This window comes from Wyeomyia smithii, chromosome 1 (genome assembly GCF_029784165.1).
Source record: "Wyeomyia smithii strain HCP4-BCI-WySm-NY-G18 chromosome 1, ASM2978416v1, whole genome shotgun sequence".
In the NCBI taxonomy this organism is placed as follows: domain Eukaryota; kingdom Metazoa; phylum Arthropoda; class Insecta; order Diptera; family Culicidae; genus Wyeomyia; species Wyeomyia smithii.
The window spans coordinates 48,466,445-48,491,216 of record NC_073694.1 but is presented as its reverse complement, the minus strand read 5'-3'; the positions used below and the strand labels follow the sequence as shown (position 1 = coordinate 48,491,216).

Below are 24,772 nucleotides of genomic sequence, written 5' to 3'. Positions count from 1 at the left end.
TCGATCGAATCTAGAACAGCTCAGGGGAGGTCAGGGCAAGGTGTTAGTAAGTAGCAGAAAGTACAGGTACGTGAATTTTGTTACGTTTGGTTTTGCAAAAATGACGCCCAAAAAGCAAAAAGCGTCTAAACAAACAAAGTTGAAAATTTTATACCGTCGGCGGACCAACATTTTTGGTTCTGCAAAATTAATAAAAACTTTTGACGACGAATTCGATCCCACTAAACTTGCCCAAGTTGTCATTCGCATTCAACGTCTTGATGCTCTATGGCGAGAATTTGAGGAGACTCAAGATGAAATTGAGGTTCTTGAGGATAATGAAGAAGATTTCGCAGAAGAGAGGCAAGACTTTCAAGCCATCTATTATGAACTTAAAGCGTCATTGCAAAGTAAAATCCCTGTACAAACCGTACCACCCGTACCACCCCCCGCTCCGGCACAACCACTCTCGTCCGTTGTTCCCACCTCGTCGAGCGTTCGTCTGCCGGAAATAAAATTGAAGGAGTTTTCTGGGAATCTCGATGATTGGGTTTCTTTTCGCGATCTATACATCTCGCTTATTCATTCGAGTGTGCAACTTACGGCAGTGCAGAAAATGCATTACTTGCGAGCAGCGCTTTCTGGCGAAGCGGCTCGTGTTATTTCCTCGCTCGAGATTTCCGCCAACAATTACCTTGTTGCATGGAATTTGTTGAAGGAACGTTTTGAAAACACCATCCTGCTGGTGAAACGGCATGTTTCTGCCCTACTTACAATTCCTTCACTGAAAAAAGAGTCTGCACAGGGACTTGCAGATCTCGCCGACGAATTCGATCGTCATGTACAGCTGTTGGATAAACTCGAAGATTCTGAAAACCACTGGAACGCCTTTCTAGTAGAGCGATTGAGTCAATGTCTTGATAGCGTTACACTCCGTGAGTGGGAGACACATGTTTCCGCAGGCGATGAATACCCGAATTACCGAGAATTACTCGAGTTTATCCACAGAAGATCGCGAATCGTACAAACTTTAAAGCTCTCCCAATCGGCAAACACCCAGTTCGAGATCAAGCATCCCAAACCCCGATCAGTTGTTGCCCATGTCGCTTCCGACAACGTTACCCAGTGCGTCAACTGTAAGCACGCTCACTTCCTGTTCCAGTGTGACCAGTTTCGTTCACTCTCTCCACAACAACGGTTCGAAGTCGTGAAGAAGCACGGGCTGTGCATTAACTGTCTCAAGGGAACACATCAAGCGAAAAACTGTTCCAGCGGTTCCTGCAAAAGCTGCTCTAAGAAGCACCACTCATTGTTACACCTGCCACCTCTCTCGTCGGCTTCTGGTTCACTACCAGTGGCAACAATCAAGCAGCCCACAGTGTACCAACCCGCTGCAGCATCTACTTCACAGTCGTGCCAAATGTCGCATTTTGTTCCAAACCTCCTCGGAGGCTCTTCGTCGCAGGAGCTCGCGGTTGCCTCACCACCTATCAATTCGTCGGTTCGATCGCAGTCGTCGCGCGGTAATTCTATCCCACATTCGTCGGTCGATGTCGTTTCTCCTCACACTGCCTGTCAAAGTGCAGAAATAGTGACTCAACCTCGGCAGTCAACAGTCATTTTGTCAACAGCAGTGGTCAAAGTGAAAGATATTGATAACAAATACGTCCTCGTCAGAGTCCTCCTGGATAGCGGTTCACAGCCAAGTTTCATCTCCGAAGCGCTATGCCAAAAGCTTCGTTTAACACGAACGAAACTGAATTCGCCAGTCAGTGGGATCGGACAATCGATAGTTAACGTTCGCTATGCTGTAACCGTCTCGCTCGCATCTCGTTTCGAAAATTTCATGACCCAACTGGACTGCTTAGTACTGCCGAAGCTTACCGTCTCGCTGCCTAGTCACCACATCGATATCTCTCGCTGGCGGATCCCTAAAAATCTTCCACTGGCTGATCCGCAATTTAACATAAGCCAAGGTGTGGACATGATAATCGGAGCTGGTCTATTTTTCGAGCTTCTCGAAAACCAGCAACTCTCTCTTGCCGCTGGCTATCCCATGTTGCAGAAAACGGTTCTGGGTTATATCGTCTGTGGAAAGATAGAGCAGCCGATCTTAGAGGTCACTGACACACAGTCCTGCCACTTCTGCGTAGAAGGTACGCTTGATACCATGCTTCAACGATTCTGGGAAATCGAGAATTTCGATGACGGTAAAGCTCTTACGCCAGACGAACAATTCTGCGAAGAACACTTTCAATCGACTGTTACTCGTGACGAAACGGGCCGCTATGTTGTTCGTCTGCCACTCAAAGAAGACAAGGTGGAAATGCTAGGAGATTCATACCCCGCCGCTGTTCGAAGGTTCCAGCAAATGGAAAAACGGTTCTTCACTGATAAACATCTTCGTAAAAGCTATTCTGAGTTCATGGAGGAGTATGAGAGGTTGGGTCATATGGAGTTGAGTCCCGTCGCGTCGCGTAGCCCACAGTTTTTCCTTCCCCACCATGCCATCCAGCGTCCAGAGAGTACGACCACAAAAATACGAGTGGTATTCGACGGTGCATGTCGTGGAGCTGCTTCCTTGTCGCTGAATGATGCCCTCTACGTCGGACCAACAGTTCAGCCAGCTCTGTTTGCTACCATCATCAACTTCCGTTTACCACGATTCGCCATATCCGCCGATGCGGAGAAGATGTTTCGCCAGATGTGGGTTCACCCAGATGACCGAAAGTTCCAGCAAATTCTCTGGCGCAACAATCCGTCAGAACCAATCCGCAAGTATCAACTTAAAACCGTCACTTACGGTCTTGCAAGTTCGCCATTCCATGCCGCTCGCGTTTTAAATCAATTAGCTACAGACGAAGGACATCGCTTTCCGCTGGCCGTGCCAGTGATACGGAAAGGCACCTACGTAGACGACGTTCTCACCGGACATGATGACCATGACACGATGGTCGAAACTTGCAAGCAGTTGAGGGAGATGATGAAATCCGGTGGTTTTGTACTTCGCAAGTGGGCATCCAACTGCAAGACAGTCCTCAGTCAAGTCCCAGAAGAACTCTGGGAGACCTCAGCAGAATTGGAGCTCGATCGTTCGCAAGCCGTCAAAACTTTGGGGTTGTTGTGGTTCCCTCACCAGCAAGACGTCTTCAAAATCAAGGTTCCCGCTCTTCCAGAGCTTGAGGTCGTCACCAAGCGGATTGTCGTCTCGGAGATGTCCCAACTATTCGACCCGCTTGGACTTCTAGGACCTGTGGTGGTCAGTGCCAAAATGTTCATCCAATCTCTCTGGGCAGCACATATGTCGTGGGACTCTGAGCTTGCAAAAGAAGCAGCCGTATGGTGGAAGAAGTATCGTGCAGACATTAGGGAGCTTATCCTGCTGCAGGTTCCAAGAAGGGTCCTGTGGAACAAGGATACAGAACGCCAGTACTCAGTACACTGCTTCTGCGATGCCTCACAGAAGGGATTCGGATGCTGCGTGTACATCGTATCTTTGGATGAGTATGGCCAGCGTCATTCACACCTGCTCACGTCGAAATCTCGCGTCGCACCTCTTCGTGGACAGTCAATTCCACGCTTGGAGCTCCGCGCAGCACTTCTCGGGAGTCAACTGGTCCACTGCTTACGAACTGACACCAACATCACTGGACCAGTCACATTTTGGACCGACTCTACTATCGCACTTCACTGGATCAAATCCAGATCGAATTCCTGGAAAGTCTTCGTGTCGAATCGGGTCGCAGAGATCCAACGCTTAACGAAGGATGCGCAGTGGATGCACGTACCGACCGATCTAAATCCTGCCGACTGTATCTCCCGAGGATTACTTGCAAGCCAGATCATCTACGACAAGCTGTGGTGGCATGGGCCAAAGTATCTCAAATTCCCCGTCGAGCAATGGCCAAAGTGTCCGATTTCGATGCCGAATAAAACGGATTTGGAGGAGGAGATGCGTACGTTGGTTTCCCTGCATCTACTACAAGACAACGGAAGCATCTTTAGTGCATTCTCGGAGTTAGCCAAGCTAACGCGCTTCGTCGCGTACTGCTTTCGGTTTCGGAACAACTGCAAGCTTCCGAAAGATCAACGCGTGTTGTCCCCGCTGTCGCCTCAAGAAGTGGACTGTGCGCTTAAATCATTAGTTCGCCTCGCCCAGCGCCAGGAATTCCCAACAGAAGTTAAACTACTTAGTCAAAAGCAGACCGAGAACACAGTCAGAGTCGCATCGAAGTCGGCACTACAAAACCTGAACATATTCATGGACGATTTCGGACTACTGCGGATGGACGGAAGATTGAAAAACTTAAACGCACCGTTCGACACTCGCTTTCCGATTATGCTTCCAGCTAAACATAGTCTGAGCATCCTCATCGCCAGGTCAGTTCACCTTCAGACACTTCACGGTGGACCGTCGCTTGTGCTCGCTACCATCCGTCAACGATTCTGGCCACTCCGGGGTCGCGAGTTGGCTCGTAAGGTCTTTCGACGATGCGTCACCTGCTTCCGGTGCAATCCTACAACAGGAAATCAGATTATGGCACCTTATCCGTCGTTTCGCCTCAGACCAGCTCGAGCTTTTACGTACTCGGGAATGGATTACTGTGGGCCGTTTCTCGTTCGTCCGTTAATTGGGAAAGGCTCGTCCGTTAAGGTGTACGTCGCGTTGTACGTCTGCATGGTGGTGAAGGCCGTGCATCTCGAGGTCGTCGCTGATCTGTCGTCCGCCGCGTGCATAAACGCCGTCAAACGCTTCGTCGCCAAACGCGGTCGGGTTCTTGAGTTGCACTGTGACAATGCAACCGCTTTCGTCGGAGCAGATCGTGAGCTGCGTCAGCTGCGGAAAGAGTATCTGCGGCAGTTCCAGTCGGCGGAATGGGGTCTCTACTGTGCGGACAATGGCATCACCTTTCGGTTCATTCCAGCCCGCTCTCCACACTTCGGAGGCATCTGGGAAGCCGGAGTGAAATCGTTTAAGTACCATTTTCGTCGCGTCATGGGACAAAAGGCTTTCACAATGGACCAGTTCCTAACGGTCGTTGCTCAAGTAGAAGCAGTCCTGAACTCCCGTCCTCTTGTTCCCATTTCTGATTCGCCTAACGACCTCTCCGTTCTGACCCCAGGGCACTTTCTCATTGGAGAGCCTCTTGTCTCTATTCCTGAGCCTGATCTACTTCACCAGTCCCCTAATCGCATCACCCGTTTGCAGGACATGCAACGCTCGGTCCAAGATCTTTGGCGTTGTTGGTCGCGGGACTACGTGAGCCAGCTGCACCAGCGTAGCAAGTGGAGGCGCCCGGCAGTAGACGTCCGCAAGGGTCAATTGGTGCTGTTGAAGCAAGACAACTACCCTCCACTACAATGGCCTCTCGGGCGTATCATCGAAACTATCCCCGGTTCGGACGGGCGAGTCCGAGTCGTGGTAGTCAGAACGGCTTCGAAGGACTTCAAGCGAGCGGTCACGGAGATTGCGGTCCTTCCAATCGATTCCGACGACGAGGTAGACGCATCAACATCAACATCAACTTCCGAAGTGGTTGTCGGTTGAAACGGACGGTTTCAATGGCGGCCGGCATGTTGAGAACAGCAACTTGTATTTAAATGCCTGAAAAGAAAAATTAGAATTTACTATAATATTATAAACCAACACAAATCATCCCAGAATTATACTTACCTACATCTACTCACTTTGATCCACTTTCGCTATAAAATGCACACACGCAGACAAGAGACCAACGGAGATCATTGTTAACAATGTATGAGACAGAACAAATAGAACCATCGTAGAGTAAAGTTCGCATTCCTACATTCGTTTATTAGTCGTCGGTCCGAAAACCATTTTTATCTTCGCTTTTTTTGCATTTCGTTTGGTCGGTCAAAGTAGCTACAGCGCCGGGAAGTATCCGCCGCCAGTCCGGATAAATTCCTCGTCGATTCACCCCCGGAACACCATGGTTGTTTCAGGCAATATCTACACAGGGTCGGACACGCGGGGTTCCCCATGTGTCCCGAGTGCGTGGAGGAGGAGGAGACCGCTGAGCATGTCTTCTTCGTATGCCCCCGTTTCGTAAGAGCGAGGAACGACATGATGGCTGTGAGCGGGCCTGGCACTATCTAGTCCGGAGGATGTGCGACGACCCGAACATCTGGAACGCGGTCTGTGCGGCCGCCTCTCAGATTGTCCTGGAGCTGCAACGTGACCAACACGCCAGTGGTAGCTAATTACCAGTCCCAGGTAGTTAGCTAGGAGGTTATGAGTAAAGAGGGTGCATCACGCACAAAAGCCACTCCCCGACGTAATACTTAACCGTCGTTCCGGGAAGACCAGGGCTGGAGACTGGAGGGGTTTTAGTGGGTCGGGACAGGGATCAGTAGATGTCTGGGGGAGTGTAACTACCCCAGCATCTCTCCCCTAGTCTTATCCCCACACCCTGAGTTCTCTTCTCAGGTGTCTGTTCGCAGATTTCCCCGCCACCTTAAAAAAAAAAGAACGCCTTCCGGAGTCCTCGTGGCTCTGTGGTTAGGGATGTCGATCGGCCAGCTCTCCGACACGGTTGTAATATCGAGTTTGATTCCCGATAAGGTCGAGGACTTTACCACAATATATCTAACTAATGGTAGAAGTAATCATAAGCTCCTAAAAGGGAAGGTCGAAGATCTTTTCGACCTGGAAATTTTCTCCATTTAGCACTGGGGCACGGTGTATCGTTGTACTTATCCTACAACATGCAAAATGTGCCAAAAACAATATCGGTAACGAACTTCTCTCAACTAAAATCTAGTTGATCGAGACCGAGACCTGGGGGGCTAATGCCCAGGCTAGCGTGCAATATTGTTGTTGTCCTCCGGAGTCTCATGTTCCATATTTTTTTTTGCCATTACGCGTCGACGAATTTCTCTGCTGGTGTTGTTGTCGGCAGTCACCAATGAGCCCAGATACACAAACTAGTCAACCACCTCGATTTCATAACCATCATTTAGATTGATGGTCTTGGTGGGAGGTTGACGCTATCTTTTCTAGAACCGCTTCCTCTCATATACTAGTTCTTCGAACTGCGATGTCAATATCATCAGCGAAGCCAAAGAACTGAACGGGCCTCTTGAATATCATGCCACTTGTGTCGATACCTACCCTACGTATCACTCCTTTCTAGGTGATATTTAGGGGCCTATTACATAAGACGAGGCGAGTGGCTAGTTACTCTTCTGGCAACCGGTTAGATTTAGATTGCGTGACTCGTTCGTGACCCAGCTATTATCAGCCAAGTTTCACTCGCGTTCCGTAATACAACATTTTGCTCGTCTCGTTAGTGACTGAAAGCGAGGCAAGTTGCTCGGTTCGTCGTCTGTCATAGGGTCTTTATAGCAAGCACAACAGTCCATACTCTCTTAGAGATTTAAAAGGGGCTCGAGGGTATCCCCAAAACTCGAATTACGCAGTACGCACATCACCTTCTGGGCGGCGCTCAACAGCGTGATTACATTAGTAGTAGTTGTAGCTATAGAACTAGTCGCTCTTGTAGAAGGGGGAAACGGGTACCCCTTATCTACTCCTAGGTACTGCTTCCTTCTCCCAGATTATGACAAAAACCTTGGCGCCCTAGCCAGTGCTTTGCTACAACGTTTCAATAATTCGATGGTGAATTATTAAATTCCAGCTGCTTTGCTGTTTTTCAGCCGATCGATCTCCTCTCTTATAACTTATTATGCTATTATTAGGCGGATTTTGGCTGAACGAAAGCTTAATAAGCCATCACTCAACCAAATTTTCTGTTAAGATGATATGCACCAACTTGATTAGAAGCACTGCCCGTCAACACTTCAGGAGTATGATCAAAACTACTCAACGACTTAAAAACGAATTTAGCCCCAATACCTATTACTAAATTTAACGTGAGGGAATCAATTTCAAATTTCGATAATCGAGAGTACTGTTGATCACAAAAAATATAAAATAGAGCATAAGAAAACTAATTCAGGCGAACATTCTTGTTGAAACGCGTTTGTCCAACAAAGGCTGAACGTCAAATTCCACCATGTTAAGAATCTAAGATAGGAATATTTACGGGAAAACCATCCAAAGTTAAGTGGTCATCAACTAAATGTATTAAAATTCTAATAATTAAAATTTACAAATGTTGATAGAATTATTTTTTCTCAATTTTAGAGTTAAATTCACCCACTTCTACCCGAGGTTTGTACGGGTTGTTTGCCAATAACCATTCCGACAACCATATCAAAGGCTGCTCCGGACGTTCCTCTGCCAACAAATGCAGTCCTTGCATCAATGTCGGATTAACCATGGCCGATAGATAACGTTCCACCTGTTCATCACTGCCAATCGGTTCCAAGATCAACGATGGGAAGAAAAATCGGATCTCGAACTGAGCACTAGCTGCATCTTCACTTCCATGAACAACATTGCGCAGATCATCGCAGCTATCGGCAAACAAGGCACGCAAAGATCCAGGAGCATTCTGCACTGCATCCTGGTACCGCTCGGGTCCAATCAACCATAGTAGATCTCTTACGGCGTGTTGCTTGAAAAGGCACATCGCTTGGACTGGGCCCTCTGATAAGGCCACTACCATGGCACGATAGTTGGGGTCGTTATTTTTAGTAAGGTAAAACTCCGAAGCTTGTTCTGGCGTTAGTTTCAAGACTCGTGACTGAACGATGAAGAAGCCGGCATCTACAATGCGTCGCGTAATTGCGTCTCGATGTTTCATCCCGTCCGGTTTTATCAACGCCAACGTGCGCTCGTGATGTTCCATGATGTGTGGTGCTAACTTTTTTGGTAGTTTTGACGAACAGTCTGAAGTATTTCGGATCGTTTCCAACGCTCTACCAGTAAATAGCTAAGCATACTGAGACTAACGAGGCAAAACATGGCTAGAAATATGAAAGGTTTATTGAAAAGGTGAAAGGTTGATTGAATTTAATAATTGATGACAAAATAATGTGTTTTTTGATTGTATCTGGTCTGTGAAGAAAAATGTATTTTTCGCAGGGCATATTAACTTTAAATTTGAATCTGAGAAAGTTAATATGATGATACTGCAAGGACATGCTGAAATTTATTGCCAGCTATTGTTTGGCAATGTTGAGCATAAACAGAACCGCATTTTCGCGTCGATTCATAATAACGAACGAAACTTAGGCCCACCTATTCACACAATTGACAATTGAAACAATATACTGAATGGAGGCAATCGACTTCTAACAAAGCAGTTTCATTCGCTAGTAAGATCACAGCATCGGTTATCAGCAATGAGCGCGAGATATATTTAATTTCAATAAAGAGCTTTAGAAAGGATAAACAATCAATGACAAGTATTATGCGAAATGTTTTCCGTACTAAAACAAAGGAAGTGCCCATAAACCATATTTTCAATCTCCTAAAGTTAACAAAAAAATTAGAGAATGATTGAGCTGTCATGGGATATGCTAGAGAAAAAATCCAGTAGATCCACCAGATCAATATAAATTTATTTTTATTAAAATTCACTCGTTTTCTTTTTTTTACAACATATTTATACAGGTAAATGTGAATTAACCGATATCAACAGCCTAATTTTTGAGTCGGCGATGAGGGCTATCTTGTTGTTTTTTTCTCTCGAATAACGTTCAATACTTACCCCTTTTCGCTGACAAATATGATTAAATCCTAAAGATTCATCACCAGATAAAAACTGACCTCTCGGTGTTTTCCTATATTGGTAATGTTATTAATAAAACGCAAAACGAATCGGGTAAAAAAGAAAGATATTCCTTCATGACATCCTAAATCGATCTACTATAGCACTTCTTGGTATCGTTTACATTATTCAAAGCTACTGTTCGCCTACGAACGGTCACCGCTCCCTTTTTCGTTACTTTTGGAATTACTGCTGCCACTTACCAAGTTTCTTTTCTGAACAAAACTTGCTGGCCTGCGAATGAAAAATCAGAATAAATTACAAACTCTGTTTAGAAGACCACAATCAGCACACAACTTACATTACACTTCTGAGCATTCTCTTCACTAGCACACCAGTGCTGCGGTCCCCAGGTACATTCCTGCTTGCCCACCAAATATGCCTGTTTCTTCTCGACGCGGTCTTTCTTTTCGACCTCATCTTCAAAACGCACGAAGTCGGTGGGGCTGCTGCACATACCCATATTAACGCAGACCTGCTCTTTCTCGACGTAGTTTTGCAGCTGGCGCACCATACTAATGCCGTACACTGCGATCATCTTTTCGCACTTTTCGTAGAACTTGGCTGGCACGGTATTGCAAATCTTTTCTACATCCTGCACAATGTCATGGTCAATCTTCTCGTTGGCGATTATTTTGTCAACCGCTTCGACAGCACCTTGGCAGACGGCACACTCAATTATTTCCACTGAAAAGTACATTTTAAATAACTCATCTAAAGTTAAATTGCTTGCAAAGTTGTTATCAAGCTTGGTGCGTGTTTCCTTAGCTATATACTTACGGCTGCTGTCTTCTAGTAGCTGCAATTGCTTCTGACACAATGCCAATCGAGTGCATATTTCTTTCGGCGGTACGGTAGCCAAAAATTTGATTATAAACTGTCCGTACTGGTCGATCAAATGGTCGCATTGTTTGGTTACCGTATTCGGAAGTTTTGAGCAAATCGACCGAACTGCATTCTCAATGTCCTGTTCGGTTTTCTTGTCGGCAAGTTCCGACTCTAGTTTGACCATTACAAACTCACAGATGGCACACTGCGGAGGCTGATTGTCCTTAACCTCGATGGGAGACAAAAGTTCCTTCGGTGGTTCTGCAACTACCGGCTCCACAACGTAGTCTAGAAGGGCTTCATCGACTTCCACTGCACGAATTACATATTTCTAGTTAGTACCAATATGATTTAAACAATTTATACAATCTACTTACGTTCATCAATTTCCTTCGCAATACAGAAACCCAGTGTGCGGCAAATCTCCTTCGGTGTCAATTGTCTCATCAGCAAATCAACAATTTGGTCACTGTGCTGTTCAACGTAACGTTCGCATTTCGTTTTATATTTGCGCAAACGATCGCAAGCATGTTCAAGTGCTTCTTTAATTTGTTCCTTATTCTTCTTGTTTTTGACGCGTTTCTCAACCTCTTTGACCATCTCCTCGCATACTAAACATTCTGGCGTAGAGACACCGGACTGGTGATCCACGGTAATCTGACCGTTAACAGTGATATCTGGAATTTCATTGGTTTCAACATCGAAATGCTTTAGCTGGTGTCGATTTTCTCGTTCGAATTCCATGTTAAGAAGGCTCAAATCTGGTCGTTGGTCAACACAGAGCTTCAGGTATACGCAAATTTCTTGGGGAGTAAAATCGGAAACAAGCATTTCTACAAGTTCCGACGAATAGGTATCCACAAAATCGGTGCACTCTAACTTCAGCTTCGGGGAGAGGTGCGAGCAGAGTTTACTCAACGCTTGTTTGATGTTTTCCTTGGTGCGACCATTTTTTATGCTTTCTTCTAGCTGAGTCACGGCGAACAAGCACAGTGGACATGTAGGCTTGTCCTTACCGGCGTTGGCGTCGATTGTAACGTCAATCTCTGCCGGTGAGAAAATTTCGATGTCTTCGTTAGCCGCCGGGCACATGCGCAACTGTGGGCACACTTCGCGCGGGTCAATGGATTGAATCAACAACGCGATAACTGCATCGCCGTACATATCAATGAATGTACGACATTCGCCGCTCATAGCCTTTGGCAAATGATCGCAGGATGAAGAAACAACTCGTTTGATTTCGTCTTCGTTTGCTGGTTCACTCAGCGCTTCCTGTACAAAATGCATGAAGTATTCACAAATAGTGCAAAAGCGACCATTTTCAACCAATTGCAAGGATAGGGGTGCGCCCATCAAACGGTCGATGGGAAGTTGGGCTTGCTGTACTTCAACAGCAGACAGCTTGGGTTCATCATCGCCCAATAACTTTTTGGGAGCATCTTTCTGTTCAGCAACAGATTGGTCATGCATTATAGCTACCTTTATCGGAACAATGGGCATGATTGGACCTGTTGAAGCAGCCCCCAAACCTTTCGGACAAACACCGATCATGAAGCAGGCATCATTACTATTGAGGTTATGGACGAGTGTGTTATAGATTTCTTCATAATACTGATCTACCAAGCTAAGACATTCCTTGCTGAACGACTTAGTCTGCTTGCAGAGACCCTCCAAAACTTGTTTGAATTCCAGTTCGGTGGTATTAGCGATCAAAACATCTCGCAGGTGGTCAACCAACTGTTCACACAGCTTGCACGGAATGTCATCACCACCGTCGACTTTGATAACTCCGACGCCACCCATCGGACGAACTTCGATGTTTTCACTGTATATAAAACACAATTAGAAACATTTCTATTTTCTATCACCATCAACCAACTTACCTTTCTTCATGTTGGTGGTACTGATCAGCGCATGCTCCTGACATGTGGCAGATATTCTTCGCGTTCAATTGCTTAGTCATATGATCGTAGATATCAGCAAAGTAGGAGAGCACAATGCTGGAACAGCCATCGGAAAACGATCCCATTTGGCCACAGAATCGTAGGAAACCCTCCAAAACTTGGTCACGATCACTCGAATGGAAACGGTTCGAAATCAACTCTGCAATGTTGTTGCACTTGTTGCAGCTGAATTCCTGTTCACTTGCGTCGGTCACCAGTTCCGGCTGCACATCTACATCATCTTCGTCCATCGGCTTAACAGCCGGCATTTCCTCGAGCATTTTATCGATCGCTGCATTGTTGCACAAGCCGGCAACGCTGCAAACCACGTTCGGGTTCATCTGCGACGCTAGCGCTTCCACCAGTTCCGGAATAAAGTCATCCGCCAGCCGTTTGCACTCCTTCTTGACAACTTTGATCGGGATCAGATTGCACGATCCCTCAAAAACTGCCTTCAGGTCGGCTTGGGTTTCGTTGCTCTCCAGCTGGTCGCGGGCCTGCTTAACCATATCCAGACAAATGTTGCAGATCTCATCGTTGTCTACCGGGTACGTTTGCTTCTCCCATACGGTTTGGATGCAATGGGAGACCGCATTGCAGCCTTTTGCGTTTCTGGAAGTATATTTGAAAAATAGTCATCGTTTAGTTTTGCTGGCCGTTGAAGTCTAACAAGCAGCAGACCAGTGGTTGAAATGTTCAACCTCTGTATCAGTGATTTATGTGAAACGTTTTATACGTGTTGTTACGGAAAACAAGCAAACTATAATAGATGTAAGCTATGTTCCTACTCGACAGAATGTGAGAACTTATTGAAGCACGATTTACTTGTTGCAAACGAGTGTTCGGATTTCAAAATGACGTCTGAAGTTGATTCCCGTCTTTTAAGCATCATTTCGGCCCATATCCCGAGATTTCAACTAAATGTTCCTCTAGCGCCGACTACATCCTTATGGCCGGTTAGGGAAGGAAAGAAGGAAGTGTTACAATCGTTGATTCCAGAGACCACGTTTACCTCTGCACCTCTAACGACTATATCGGAAAAGAAGGTTCCTATTTCGCCGTGGTCAGTAACGGATTTTCATACTTTGATCCGTTCCCTGCCAAGTATCGGCATTATAACTGCCTGGAGGGGTATTATTTCAACTATGTGACTTTTTATATTCTAGGATTTAGCGTGAAGAAAAGATCAAGTATAGGGATAATAGGCAGCCTGAGAATATACCCATGCGTAACAGTTCTTCTGACATCGAAAGGTCTAATTCTGCTAAAATTCTAACTCATGACCATTCTCTTGTCAAAGCAGACTTGAACTTGAGTCTACGAGCCCCCCATAAAATTTTGCCATTCTAGGTTGTATTTCAAAACCTGGGAGTGGCTTTTCATACATCTGGAGTTGATTCTGAGTGCTTCTGAGCACTATCCAGATACCGAAAATATCTATATTCGGGCTCTATACGCTTTTTCCAGTACCCGAAATGCCAACAAAAGCCGCTATAAACCCGATCTTTTCATTTTCAGATGCCTTAAAATTCGAAAGCTCCACGGCAGAAAAGTTATTCCGAAGACGATCAGGTTTAAATGAAATCGGCCAAAGACCTCTTGTTCGTAAACCTACTTCCGGAAGAGTATCTATAGAGAAGAGAATCCTTCGACCTACAAGGGACAAGTAACATAAAAGGAGGAACCGAACTATTTCCTGCTATAGCAGAGAATGAGGAGTAGGAGTTGGTCGTCTGGATTAAATAAAAAGAGCCGTCAGCTATCTTCATGCTACGACCATGTCGATGTGAAAGCATCAGTTGTTCTTTATTTAGTCTTAACAGTTCATGTGTCCGCGGAAGTAGTTCCTCATTTAAGGTGAAACGGTATTGAAGCCACAAACGGTCGACTTCGAGCCAGCACTTCGCTTTTACAGAAGCACAAGACTGCGTTCCCTGTGAAAATGTTATTTTATGTTTACTTCACCGCAGCAAATAGTGTTTTCACAGGTGGCGCATCAACTGTAATCGAGTCTTGTGCTTCTGAAAATTCGAGCTGGTGGCTCGGAGTCGACCATTTGTTGATTCAATACCGTTTGACCTTAAGAAAGAGGTATAGAACCCGTGATGTAGACAATTATGATTTGCCCAATACTTTCACGATTTTTCAAAATGCTTAAGCCTCTGGGTTTCTCATTCCATCAATATCAAATCGACATCGACATTTGGCAGCCATTTTCGTCCCTAACTTTCCAGAGCTCTACGTGGTCGATAGTATCGTAAACGGTCTTAAAATCAATGAATAGGTTGTGCGTGGGGACTTGGTATGCGTGACACTTTTTAAGGATCTAGGAGCGCACTTTGTAGGGTGCGTTGAGAATCGTGATCCCTTGGTATTCCAATTCCAACTCGCCTTTTTGTATATTGGGCATATCACCCCCTTCTTCCGCTCCTCTAGTAGCTGTTCTTTATCCCAGATCCTGACTATCAGCTGATGCAGGCAGGAACCAAACCTATCCGGGCCCAGCTTGATAAGCTCCGCTGCGAATCCATCCTTTCCAGCTGATTTGTTGTTCTTGAGCTGCTTGATGATCCGCTGTACTGACGAAGTCGTTCCTCCCACCGTCTTGGTCCTCTGCCTCTGCTTCCACCTGTAGCTCGCCAAACACCAGATCAAGATTCCTCCATTTTTATCCCGACACATTTCAGTTTGCGGCACAAAGCCTGTGCGGGATGCGATTAGTTTCTTGTAGAATCTACGTGTTTCTTGAAATCGATACAACTGCTTCATTTCCTCACACTCCAGCTCTCCCAGGTGGGACTTTTTGTCCCGAAAAAAATGAGTCTGCTGTCTTCGTTTTTGGTTTTATCGACTCACGTTATAACAGTCCTTTGCTGCAGGTTGCAGCATCAATGCCCGCGGTGCATTCTTCTCGTCTAGAACCGTTTGACACTCTTCATTGAACCTGCCGTTACGTCGATTTCTCTCGATGAATCCAACAGCACCTTCCGCTGCGATGTTTATGGCTGTTTTCACAGTCCTCCAGAGGCGCTTTAGTCAGCTCTCTCTCATATGACAACGCTGCTTCCAGGCTTTTCGCACAGTCAACTTAACAAATCGAAGCTTAATGCAACATATTAAAAATCAATAACATATTTTTAGAACTATTGATGTAGTGATTTTCTCATGACTATTTCTGTATTTTTTAATAACATATTCACTACCCGTTATAAGTTAGGAATCGCTTCACTGAATATTGCAACATCGTTTTTTATTATTACATATTCAAATGAACTTACTTTTTAACAAATATTTTAATTGTGATCAAAATGCTTTACAAAATATTTCTTATTTGCCCACCGAATTTCTCAAATGCTCCTGTGATAACAAAATAGACTACCAGTTTTCAACTTTTTTTCAGCTTATATAATGAATCGCTAACCATAATGCAGCTTTCTGCTTTGGATCGTTTTCATTAATGGGTCTGCTTAATATCTCATCAATACTGGAGTTCACATTCAACCTTTCCCTTAATATTTTTTTTTATTCTCGCTTGTTTTCCGTCGGTCTAGTTCCGCCACTGTTGTTGTACCAATCACCGACGCCCGGAAGGCGACTCCACCCAGGACCCCAACTCACGACCCGTTGATTAACGGACCGGCTCCAACGGCTTTACTTACTTAGGGGCCATTCATTAATGATGTCACGCGTTTAGGGGGGGAGGGGGTTTCAATCATTGTGACATTTTGTGACATATGGGGTAGGGGGGGTTAGCTTGAGTGTGACATCACATTTCAACTAAAAAAAAAAATAAATAAAAAAGTCACATACAGTCATGGAGAAAATAATAAATACATTTCTAGTGTTGGATAATTTTTCGTATTTGTGCAGTGATTTTATATGTTGTAATGATGTTATGTTACGTCATTATGATCTGCAGACACTCTTCTTGAAAGAGGAACAGAGAAATAACTGGAGAAATTTCTTTGTCGATGATTCCAAAATTTTGAGCGTGACTAAGTGTTTTTAAAGTGGCGAATAAAATAAATACACTACTGAAATATATATACAAAACTATCCGAATTAGCTTTATTTCTCTACATATCGGTAGCAAAGTGACCTTTTACGTTACAAAACTCATTTTCAGTATTTCGTGGCTTGTCCTTTGTTTTGTAAAACCATATTCAATCCTAGTGGTATGTTGAACACCAGGTTTTTCACGAGCAGAAGCTGGACTAGCATTTCACGCTGCCTGTACGTCGTTCCATAAGTCTGTTTCATTCCTTAGATGATGCTTTGCAATGTATGACCTAACAATCTTCCATAGATTTTTGATACGGCTTAAGTTAGGAGACTATGCTGGCCAATCCAACAATTTTATATTTTCCTCTGAAAATCATCTTCAAGTTTTCAATGCTGTATGTTTAGGATTGTTACCCTCCAACGAAGAACCATGTTTTCTTTGGCATACGGAAGCATTACGCTACGTAAAATTTCTACATAGTCGTTAGTATTCATAGTCTATATTATAAAATGAATGGGTTCCACACCAGCATCAGAAAACAGCGTCACACCCATTTGTGGTCACTTCCAAATTTTACTACTTTCTTGGTTAATTGTGCGTTGAAGGCAGTATTCATCGGTCTCCTCACCAGCTGCTATCCGTTTGAACCAAAAAGGTTAAATTCCAACTCATCCGACCAGAACACGATGTGCTATTTAGTTGAACCTTAGTCTAAGAACTTTTTTGAAAATTCAGTTCTTGCCAAAATGTGTCGCTTTTGTATGCCGAAGAAAACATGCCACTTAGCTGAATCTTTAGCAGTATAACGATTCTAAACATACAGTATTGAAAACAAGAAGATAATTTTCAAACAAAAATATAAAATTATTAGTTTGGCCAGTGCAGTCTCCTAATGTAAAACCATTAGAAATTCAATGGAAAATTGGGAAAGTCTAGGTTGCAAGGCATCATCTAAAGAATAAAACAGACTTATGGAACGTCGTACAGGCAGCGTGAAATGCTAGTCCAGCTTCTGCTCGTGAAAAACCTGGTGGTAAACATACCACTAGGATTGAATATGGTTTTACAAAATAAAGGGCAAGCCACAAAATATAAAAAGTGAGTTTTGTAAAAGGTCACTTTGCTAATGATATGTAGAGAAATAAAGCTTTTTTAGATTGTTTTGTGTATATGTTTCAATAGTGTATTTTTTTTTTTGTCACCACGTTAAAACACTAACTCACGCAAAAAAATTTCGGAGCCACCGACAAAGAAATTTCTCCAGTTATATCTTCGTTGCTCTTTTGAAAAGAGTGTCTGCAGATCGTAATGACGTGACATAACATCATACAACAATTAAAACCACTGCGCAAATATGAAAAATTATCCAACACTGCAAGTGTATTTATTATTTGCTGCATGACTGTACCTAACCACAGAGATCAACTCAGAACTATTTATGATATTTGCATCATTCATTTATAGTTCTATGATCCCTTTTTTGCTTAAGATTTGCTTTAGATAAAATAAATGACAATTTTTTTCTCGCTAAAAAAGCATAATGTTCGTTAATTCTGTTTTTCCGTGCATGTTCATTTATGATGGACAGCGCAATTTCATTAATTTTTAGTGTCTCTCAATCCAATCAATAAACAAATTGTGACAAAACGTAAATAACAATGCTTGGCTATTATGAGGGGTCATCTACATACCACGTGGACAGATTTTTAACGATTATTACTCCCCCCCCCCCGTGGACAAATGCCAATATAAATTCTTTTTTTTTTTTTGTAAGGACCGTGGACATTCCACATCCCCCCCCCCCCAAGCTGTCCACATGGTATGTGGATGGCCCCTAACATGTGGAGAAGATTTGGATTGCGAATTGATTGAAGAAGAGGAACTAAATATTGATGGTCTTTCAAAAATTAGCCATGATGCTGAAGTTACTGTGTCGGCTTTCTATGTCGTCGATATGCGACTCCATCAGCAGCATCCTTGGACCAAGAACTAAACGCCTTTTCTAGTTATCTTCTATAATCTTTTCCTCTGAGTTTCAGTTTTTCTTTCAGTAAAATCGTTCTTATTAGGAAAAAATGCATTCCTAACAAATTTCTCGATTTTCAATCAATTATTACCAAAGAAGGGGGAGGGGGATATAAAAACGTGACGTAATTAAGGGGGAGGGTCAAGGAAGTTGTGACACCTTGTGACAAGGGGGAGGAGGGAGTTATTTTTTTCTAAATTTTGCGTGACATCATTAATGGATCGTCCCTTATGCAATGGAAGGCGTGATCCCAGATATTTTTCGCCTCAGAAAATCTCCCGGTATCGGCTAGGATTAAATCTAGACCAGTTTGGTTGGTTGTGAGTGGATCACACCACCTCACAACCATCGACACCTATGTCGGCGGTGGGATTCGAACCCAGGCGTCGAGCGTGGTTGGTGGAGATATTACCAACCACCCTAGGCCCCCGCATTTTCAATATTTTTTCTGTCCAACCACGAGGTTCCTTAGTTCCGTGAATTTGTATCCGGTTGCTTACATTTCTCACAATTTTCATCTACAAGCCTTCCAACGTAGTATGCTATCAACCTTTCTTTCTTAGAAATAACATCATTGAGCAGTAGAAAAACATTAGATCTATCTTCAGGCATAGAAAATTAAAATGTATGTTTTGCCAAATTGTCGGCCAGTTTTCATCTGGGTAATCTTTTTTCCACTTGAACTAAAACTGCAGCGTCATTCAAAAATTTGTTGTACAAATGTTTGGATGTTTGAGGTCCATCATCTGTCTCTTGTATAATAACTCGCGCATCTCCAGTTCGTTTTTTTGCGTTCCTAGTGAGTCGTGCACTATTCGGAAAATGAAGTAGATGCTCTTTCTCCACTATTGTTTCTAATAATAAGTGAACATAAAATATTTTTTAGAAACAGTGCTTTGCACTTTAATTCTGGGTCAACCAAACGTAAACCCCCTGTATTGTGATTTGAACACAGCTGGTTTCCTTGCAACTTTAAATATAGATCCAACCAAAGAAAAATTTCGATACTTTTGATTTGGCCAAGTGACAATTTTTAAGAGGGAAAACCTGCGCGACGTACCAAAATTTGAATAATATGAATGTGTCAAGAACCCATACCCAAATTTATACTCCAGATAAGATTCGAGTAGTTCTTGTCTATAATCTTCGGCAACACCCAGTAATAACAACACCTAAAACTGTAAGTTCATCAACCTCCGGAATTTTTTGTAGACCCGACATTGGAGTATTAAGCCTCAGAAACGATGACTTTTTTAAATTTTCTCTTTTTTCAGCATATTTAGTGAACGAATCAAAGATTTGCATGACCCAATCGAGCTCATTCTGGTCTTCGACAAATGATGTCATCGGCATATGCTACGACTTTGATAAACTTTCCGTAAACAAGTATATCACACGAGCTGCCGTGTATCAGAACCTGAACCTGAAGAACTCATATATCAGGCCGCCTAGCCCCGGAGATTTTTTCCTCGAACACTTCTTGAGAGTAAGATGAACTTCTTCCTCGGTGATCGGTTGAACTAATCTAATCGCATCCTCATCTTCGATTGTATTGGTGATGTTATTGATTGGGTTTGGGGTGATGTTATTGATTGGGTGGCAAAAAAATTTTCAAGATGAAATTCCCTGATTTTCCCTGATATTTCCTGAACATTAATTTCCCTGATATTTTTCAGCATTCCGCACAAAAAAGTGCAACGCAGATTAACGCAACTCTGGAATCCCAAAAAAAAGTATATATTTACTATTCTGATAAACTTGATAACGATAACGCCAGAATTCAGATATGTACAAACTGCGAACTTTAGCCTTAAATGCATGATTCCACCATGCGTTGTGATCCATGTATTCCAATCTGTTTCTTAAACTCGGGAGCTGTTCTTCGTAGGCTCGACTAACCTCTGACGATGATGGCAAAGTAGAATCTATCTTCAAATACCCTCTTCCTAGTTTGAATATTGCCCTCCGAAAAGTTTGTCATCACCTAGTATAAAAATCGAAACTTATACAATAACTCTTTTTCGGATACCGGAAACCTAGAGAGTTGTGGTCTTCAGAAAAGTTGTTCAGGATGATTTAAAGAGTAAAAATATGAAAAATTGCGTTCACAGTAACGCCCTGCAGTGACACAACTCTGCACTGAGCTGTTCATTAACCTTCTGAACAAATTTTCTGAAGACCGTAACTTTTCAGGTCGTCGGAAACACAAGATATCTACCCATAGCAAGTGATGCTGAACTTTTTAAGGGGTGCTGCAATATTCAAACTGGCTACAGTATAGTATCCGATTCATTCAGACATTCGCCTCGGTAATGCAACGGAATCGTTGCATTTTTCAAGCATCTATCTAATGATGAGATTTTCATCAAAACAGAAGCTGCACTATAAAAACCCTAACCCAGGGAGGGGAAGGGAAAGAAATGTTTTTGCTCTTGTCATTAGAAACTTGTTAACAATCTCGAAAGTGTTAGTCCCTCAAATCTTAACAATGGCACAATCAATTATAAGAGAATATTTCCATTTCATCAACCAGAGTTATCGCTTTTTATATATGCTGGTTCATCGTTGCAGTCAATCACTAGACATTCTTAAACAAGCATCAATGCGTATCCGAATCCCGCATATGGAATGAAAGATTAATGCCATCCGTACCTAATCAGCCATAACAATAACAATACTAATTACGCCATCATGATGTCACCAATAGGATCTTAGAACACAACCATTTTTGTATATTCACGAACTTTCGTAATATTGATACAATTTGTATATTGATGAAGTCGAAATCCTCACATTTAAGAATTGTGACGAATTCGACACATATCTGAACTTTACTTCGAAATTTGTTCAGTCATAGAGAGCAATAAATTACCGTTCCTCTTCCACTCCACACGCTGACTGTACCGTCAACTTTGAACAAAGAAAACGTTCAAATGCATTTCGTGCTGATAGGACAGTTAACCACACCAAGTCACTTTAGCCAGCGGTAATTTTGACCACTTGCGGTGCTGAATTCGCTATACAAAGTGATAGTGAAAGCGAATTCAACGCGAAAGGGTCTGTACGCAGAACGATTTCAAATACGAATTATCTTATCGTGGTTTATTCAATTATGCTTTCCATTTCTGAGAAAACCCAACACAGACTGATAGAACATTTCGTTCAAAACCAGTTACGAAACTGCCAGCAGAATATTTGTCCGATTTATTCAAGCTATCAAATGACAAACTGCAACCGATACAAATTACAGCAATTAGAATTAAACCAATTAAATGTATAGAATTAGATTTAGCTAATTAAGATAAATCACTGACTCAGTGGATAGGGAACTTTGAAGCGTTAACAATGCTCAATTTCTGTTATGTTACAACCATGAACCTCAGAAGTTTTAACTGCTAAGCTTTGCCCATAGCAACGAGACAACCAAAAATTATCATTCCATGTCAGCTGGATCGTTTAGCATCAATTGCTCTAGATTGAATTGGCGAAATAAACTTTGCAAAAGAGTGCAAGAGTGAGTAATCATACAAAATCAAATAAGTGCATGTCAGACAATTTCTTGTTTACATATCAAGATGCAAGATGCCCAACATACCGACTGTTTGCTCCCGAACTTCTTGCTTAGTCAATTTAATGAGAGAAGAGATCATTAGACGCACATCAAGCTCTTATTGAAGACATTCTAGGCTTGAACCTGTATTAGAATATATTTTTCTATAAATTTATCACATGCTGGACAGAAGCAAAGCAAATAATACCTACAAGATACTGACTCGAGCTTGTTTTTATTCAATTCCAGTTTCACTAGCATGCGACCTAGAATGGCTATAATCAGAACGCTTATGAATCATTGTTCTGCTTCTCGCATTTCATTATATGCGTCACTCCTCAATAAGTAGAAAACATCAATATTGTTTTTTAAGCAAGATAACCTCACTGAAACGACTTTATATGTTGCTACTTTTCTCTATATGCACAATCACATCTACAGACGTAACTTATCACTGTAGCGGTCGTGTTCTATCACTCTCTTTGTTTGTAAATATCAGCAATACAGCACGAAAATAGCATTTTATGTGTAATCAACCCGACTGCGATGGACATTTACAGGGCTTCGCATTAAACCGCACGAAAATCACAAAAATCTAGGTCAGAAATCATATATTTTCACAACATGTTCGCTAGCCATATCACCAAGAACACCGCAAAAGGCACTTTAATTTGAACCTACATCAGAAACAACTGCGAAACGCATCACATGTTCGCACATTCATCAAATTCACATGCGAGCCTGTGCTTAGTTCGTGTGTTACATTCCACAAGAAACAACTGTAGCTTTTTTACTAGCCCGGCATTTCATCGTAAATGGAAATTAGTGACGATACGATCTGATCGTTTGAGTTATTGCTGTAATCAGCGTAGAGAACAGACTCACGGAACCAGAATCAGATGTTCAATCAACTTCGGTCGGTCCTAATGGTGTTAATACGATGTCGTTAGAATATATGATTGCACTATCAAATGCTACAATTTTTGCGGCAGAAAACTACGCTTGCATTGTAATTGCCATGTAGGAACAATTCAATACAAACCACATACGCTTAGAACAACTATTTTGCAAATAAAAATTCCTAGCATCAATAAACACTCACTTCAAATTAGAGCACCAGTAGCTTGGACCCCATGTGCATTCCTTGGCGCCAAGCTGCTGTTGTCCACTCGTTTCGACCGGAGATGCCCAAACCGAAGCCGCTACTGCCATGAAAAGAAAAAAAATACATAAACGTCCAACATTAGTAAAAGGTGTATACTAACAGAGGAAAGTGAAACACACTGTTTAACTCATACGACTTATTGGTACAGAGTCTAACTATTTACTTTCGCATTTGTTGAATGCATTGAAACGCAATTGTAATAATTTTATTATTTTACACGCTTTTTCTTTTAAAATTTCTCTAATAAATCGTTTCAATTACAGCGAGTGCTCAAATGAATAGCGTCTACTCATGACAGTATTTTTTATCCTAACATGTCACGACCAGCGTTGCCAGGTATCCAGATTTAGCTGGATTATCCCGATTATCCAGATTTTTGAACATGTATCCAGGTAGACAGCTTTGATGTCCAATTATCCAGATTTTTCATGGATGATCCAGATTTTATCCAGATTTTATTTTCTCGCGAAATTTTGCAATTTTGTCACCTCAAATTTTGCGTACCCCAAGACTTTTATTCGAAAAATTAACCTTTCACCCCACGAAATGACTGCCAGATTTTTTCCAGATTTTTATTTTGCCTTTTCCAGATTTTTGAAAAAATGCCCTGGCAACGCTGGTCACGACAGACCTTGAGTCGTATCGTCCTAGACATTTTTAGTCTGGCAGGTAGATACACTTACTATTTAACCAAAACTAGCAGCTAAGACCACGAAAATGAAAAATTCTCTGCGAGTTAGAATGGATGTGTCAACGGAACGACATATTTTTCGTCACCCGTATGACTCACAGGACGTTAAGACGCATTATCAGCGTTCGACAGAAGCGACAGCCAAAGCAAATCGCCATCAGTCGAGAAAGATGGAGAAACTCTGATAGTCTTTGTTTTGCTTCCATCAACCTTGGGTAATGGGGCGATTTTCTACCCGGAACCAATGCATTATCCTGCGGTGAAACTTACCCAGCAGAACGCTGGCCAGGGCGAACAGTAGGCCATTCATGACGAAATCAGACCGCGAACACTATCACGTAATCCACCTTTTGGATCAGTAATTTAATTAAAACTATTTTTTGGATTTATGAATGCACTGCACACACAAAAACCAACAAGCGACCGAGTTCGTGTATTGTTTAACAACGAATGACGGGAGTTTTCCGTTTTTAGCTGACCGAACGAACAAAGTCGCTAGAAAGTCTACACACCGAGGGGGTTGCAGAAGCTTTGATTACAACCTGTCACCACTGTCACGCTGTATTCGCGTTGACGGTGTTGCTGATATTTGTTTAGTTATTGCATGCGAAAAAGAAGGAAGGAAATATTTTTGCTTTTGTCATCACGCACATTGTGACAATTACATATGAGTATTCACATAGGTGCGAACAGCCTTCAAAATCTCTTTCAACGCGAATAACTCGAATTGAGTTAGCGAAAGCTTGAACTTTCAAATAAAAGTGAAATATTTGAGCTTTGCTTTTTATTGTTTCCAATACAAAAATCTAGGTTTACAGGTTTTTATTCGAATTGAACCAGTTTTAGATTAGTTTTGCTGTTAGGCTGAGCTATCAAGGTAATCAACTCC

At 42.7% G+C, this 24,772-nt stretch overlaps 3 protein-coding genes across 4 annotated transcripts; 1 reads left to right on the top strand and 2 right to left on the bottom strand.

Moving 5' to 3' along the window:
- LOC129718431 (uncharacterized) lies at positions 1-5,359 on the top strand. Its single transcript, XM_055669214.1, has 2 exons — positions 1-4,950; positions 5,189-5,359. The coding sequence occupies exons 1-2, from the start codon at positions 101-103 to the stop codon at positions 5,241-5,243; spliced, it is 4,905 nt and encodes a 1,634-aa protein (XP_055525189.1). The 5' UTR covers positions 1-100; the 3' UTR covers positions 5,244-5,359.
- A 2,703-nt stretch (positions 5,360-8,062) lies between these two features.
- Positions 8,063-8,829, bottom strand: LOC129718432 (nucleoside diphosphate kinase homolog 5). The gene has a single exon (XM_055669215.1). The coding sequence runs from the start codon at positions 8,751-8,753 to the stop codon at positions 8,127-8,129; it is 627 nt and encodes a 208-aa protein (XP_055525190.1). The 5' UTR covers positions 8,754-8,829; the 3' UTR covers positions 8,063-8,126.
- Positions 8,830-9,456: 627 nt separating this feature from the next.
- LOC129727881 (prosaposin) lies at positions 9,457-24,349 on the bottom strand. 2 transcript variants are annotated; one of them, XM_055686141.1, is made up of 7 exons: positions 24,154-24,349; positions 23,130-23,232; positions 12,389-13,060; positions 10,883-12,330; positions 10,458-10,817; positions 9,979-10,364; positions 9,457-9,911 (listed from the first exon to the last, which is right to left on the bottom strand). In XM_055686141.1, the coding sequence occupies exons 1-7, from the start codon at positions 24,191-24,193 to the stop codon at positions 9,864-9,866; spliced, it is 3,057 nt and encodes a 1,018-aa protein (XP_055542116.1). In that variant the 5' UTR covers positions 24,194-24,349; the 3' UTR covers positions 9,457-9,863. The 2 variants fall into 2 exon arrangements, with proteins under 2 accessions (XP_055542116.1, XP_055542123.1); XM_055686148.1 differs by having other exon boundaries at positions 23,130-23,229.
- Positions 24,350-24,772: the final 423 nt, after the last annotated feature.

Bases quoted from the DNA above. Each gene is read 5' to 3' on its own strand.
- LOC129718431 (XM_055669214.1), top strand. From the start codon at position 101: ATGACGCCCAAAAAGCAAAAAGCGTCTAAACAAACAAAGTTGAAAATT. The intron at 4,951-5,188 runs GTTTAAGTACCA...ACCCGTTTGCAG, and splicing joins TGGGAAGCCGGAGTGAAATC to GACATGCAACGCTCGGTCCA.
- LOC129727881 (XM_055686141.1), bottom strand. From the start codon at position 24,193: ATGAATGGCCTACTGTTCGCCCTGGCCAGCGTTCTGCTGG. The intron at 13,061-23,129 runs GTGAGTGTTTAT...ATATACTTCCAG, and splicing joins TACTGGTGCTCTAATTTGAA to AAACGCAAAAGGCTGCAATG. The intron at 10,818-10,882 runs GTAAGTAGATTG...TAATTCGTGCAG, and splicing joins TGCGAAGGAAATTGATGAAC to TGGAAGTCGATGAAGCCCTT.
- LOC129718432 (XM_055669215.1), bottom strand. From the start codon at position 8,753: ATGGAACATCACGAGCGCACGTTGGCGTTGATAAAACCGGACGGGATG.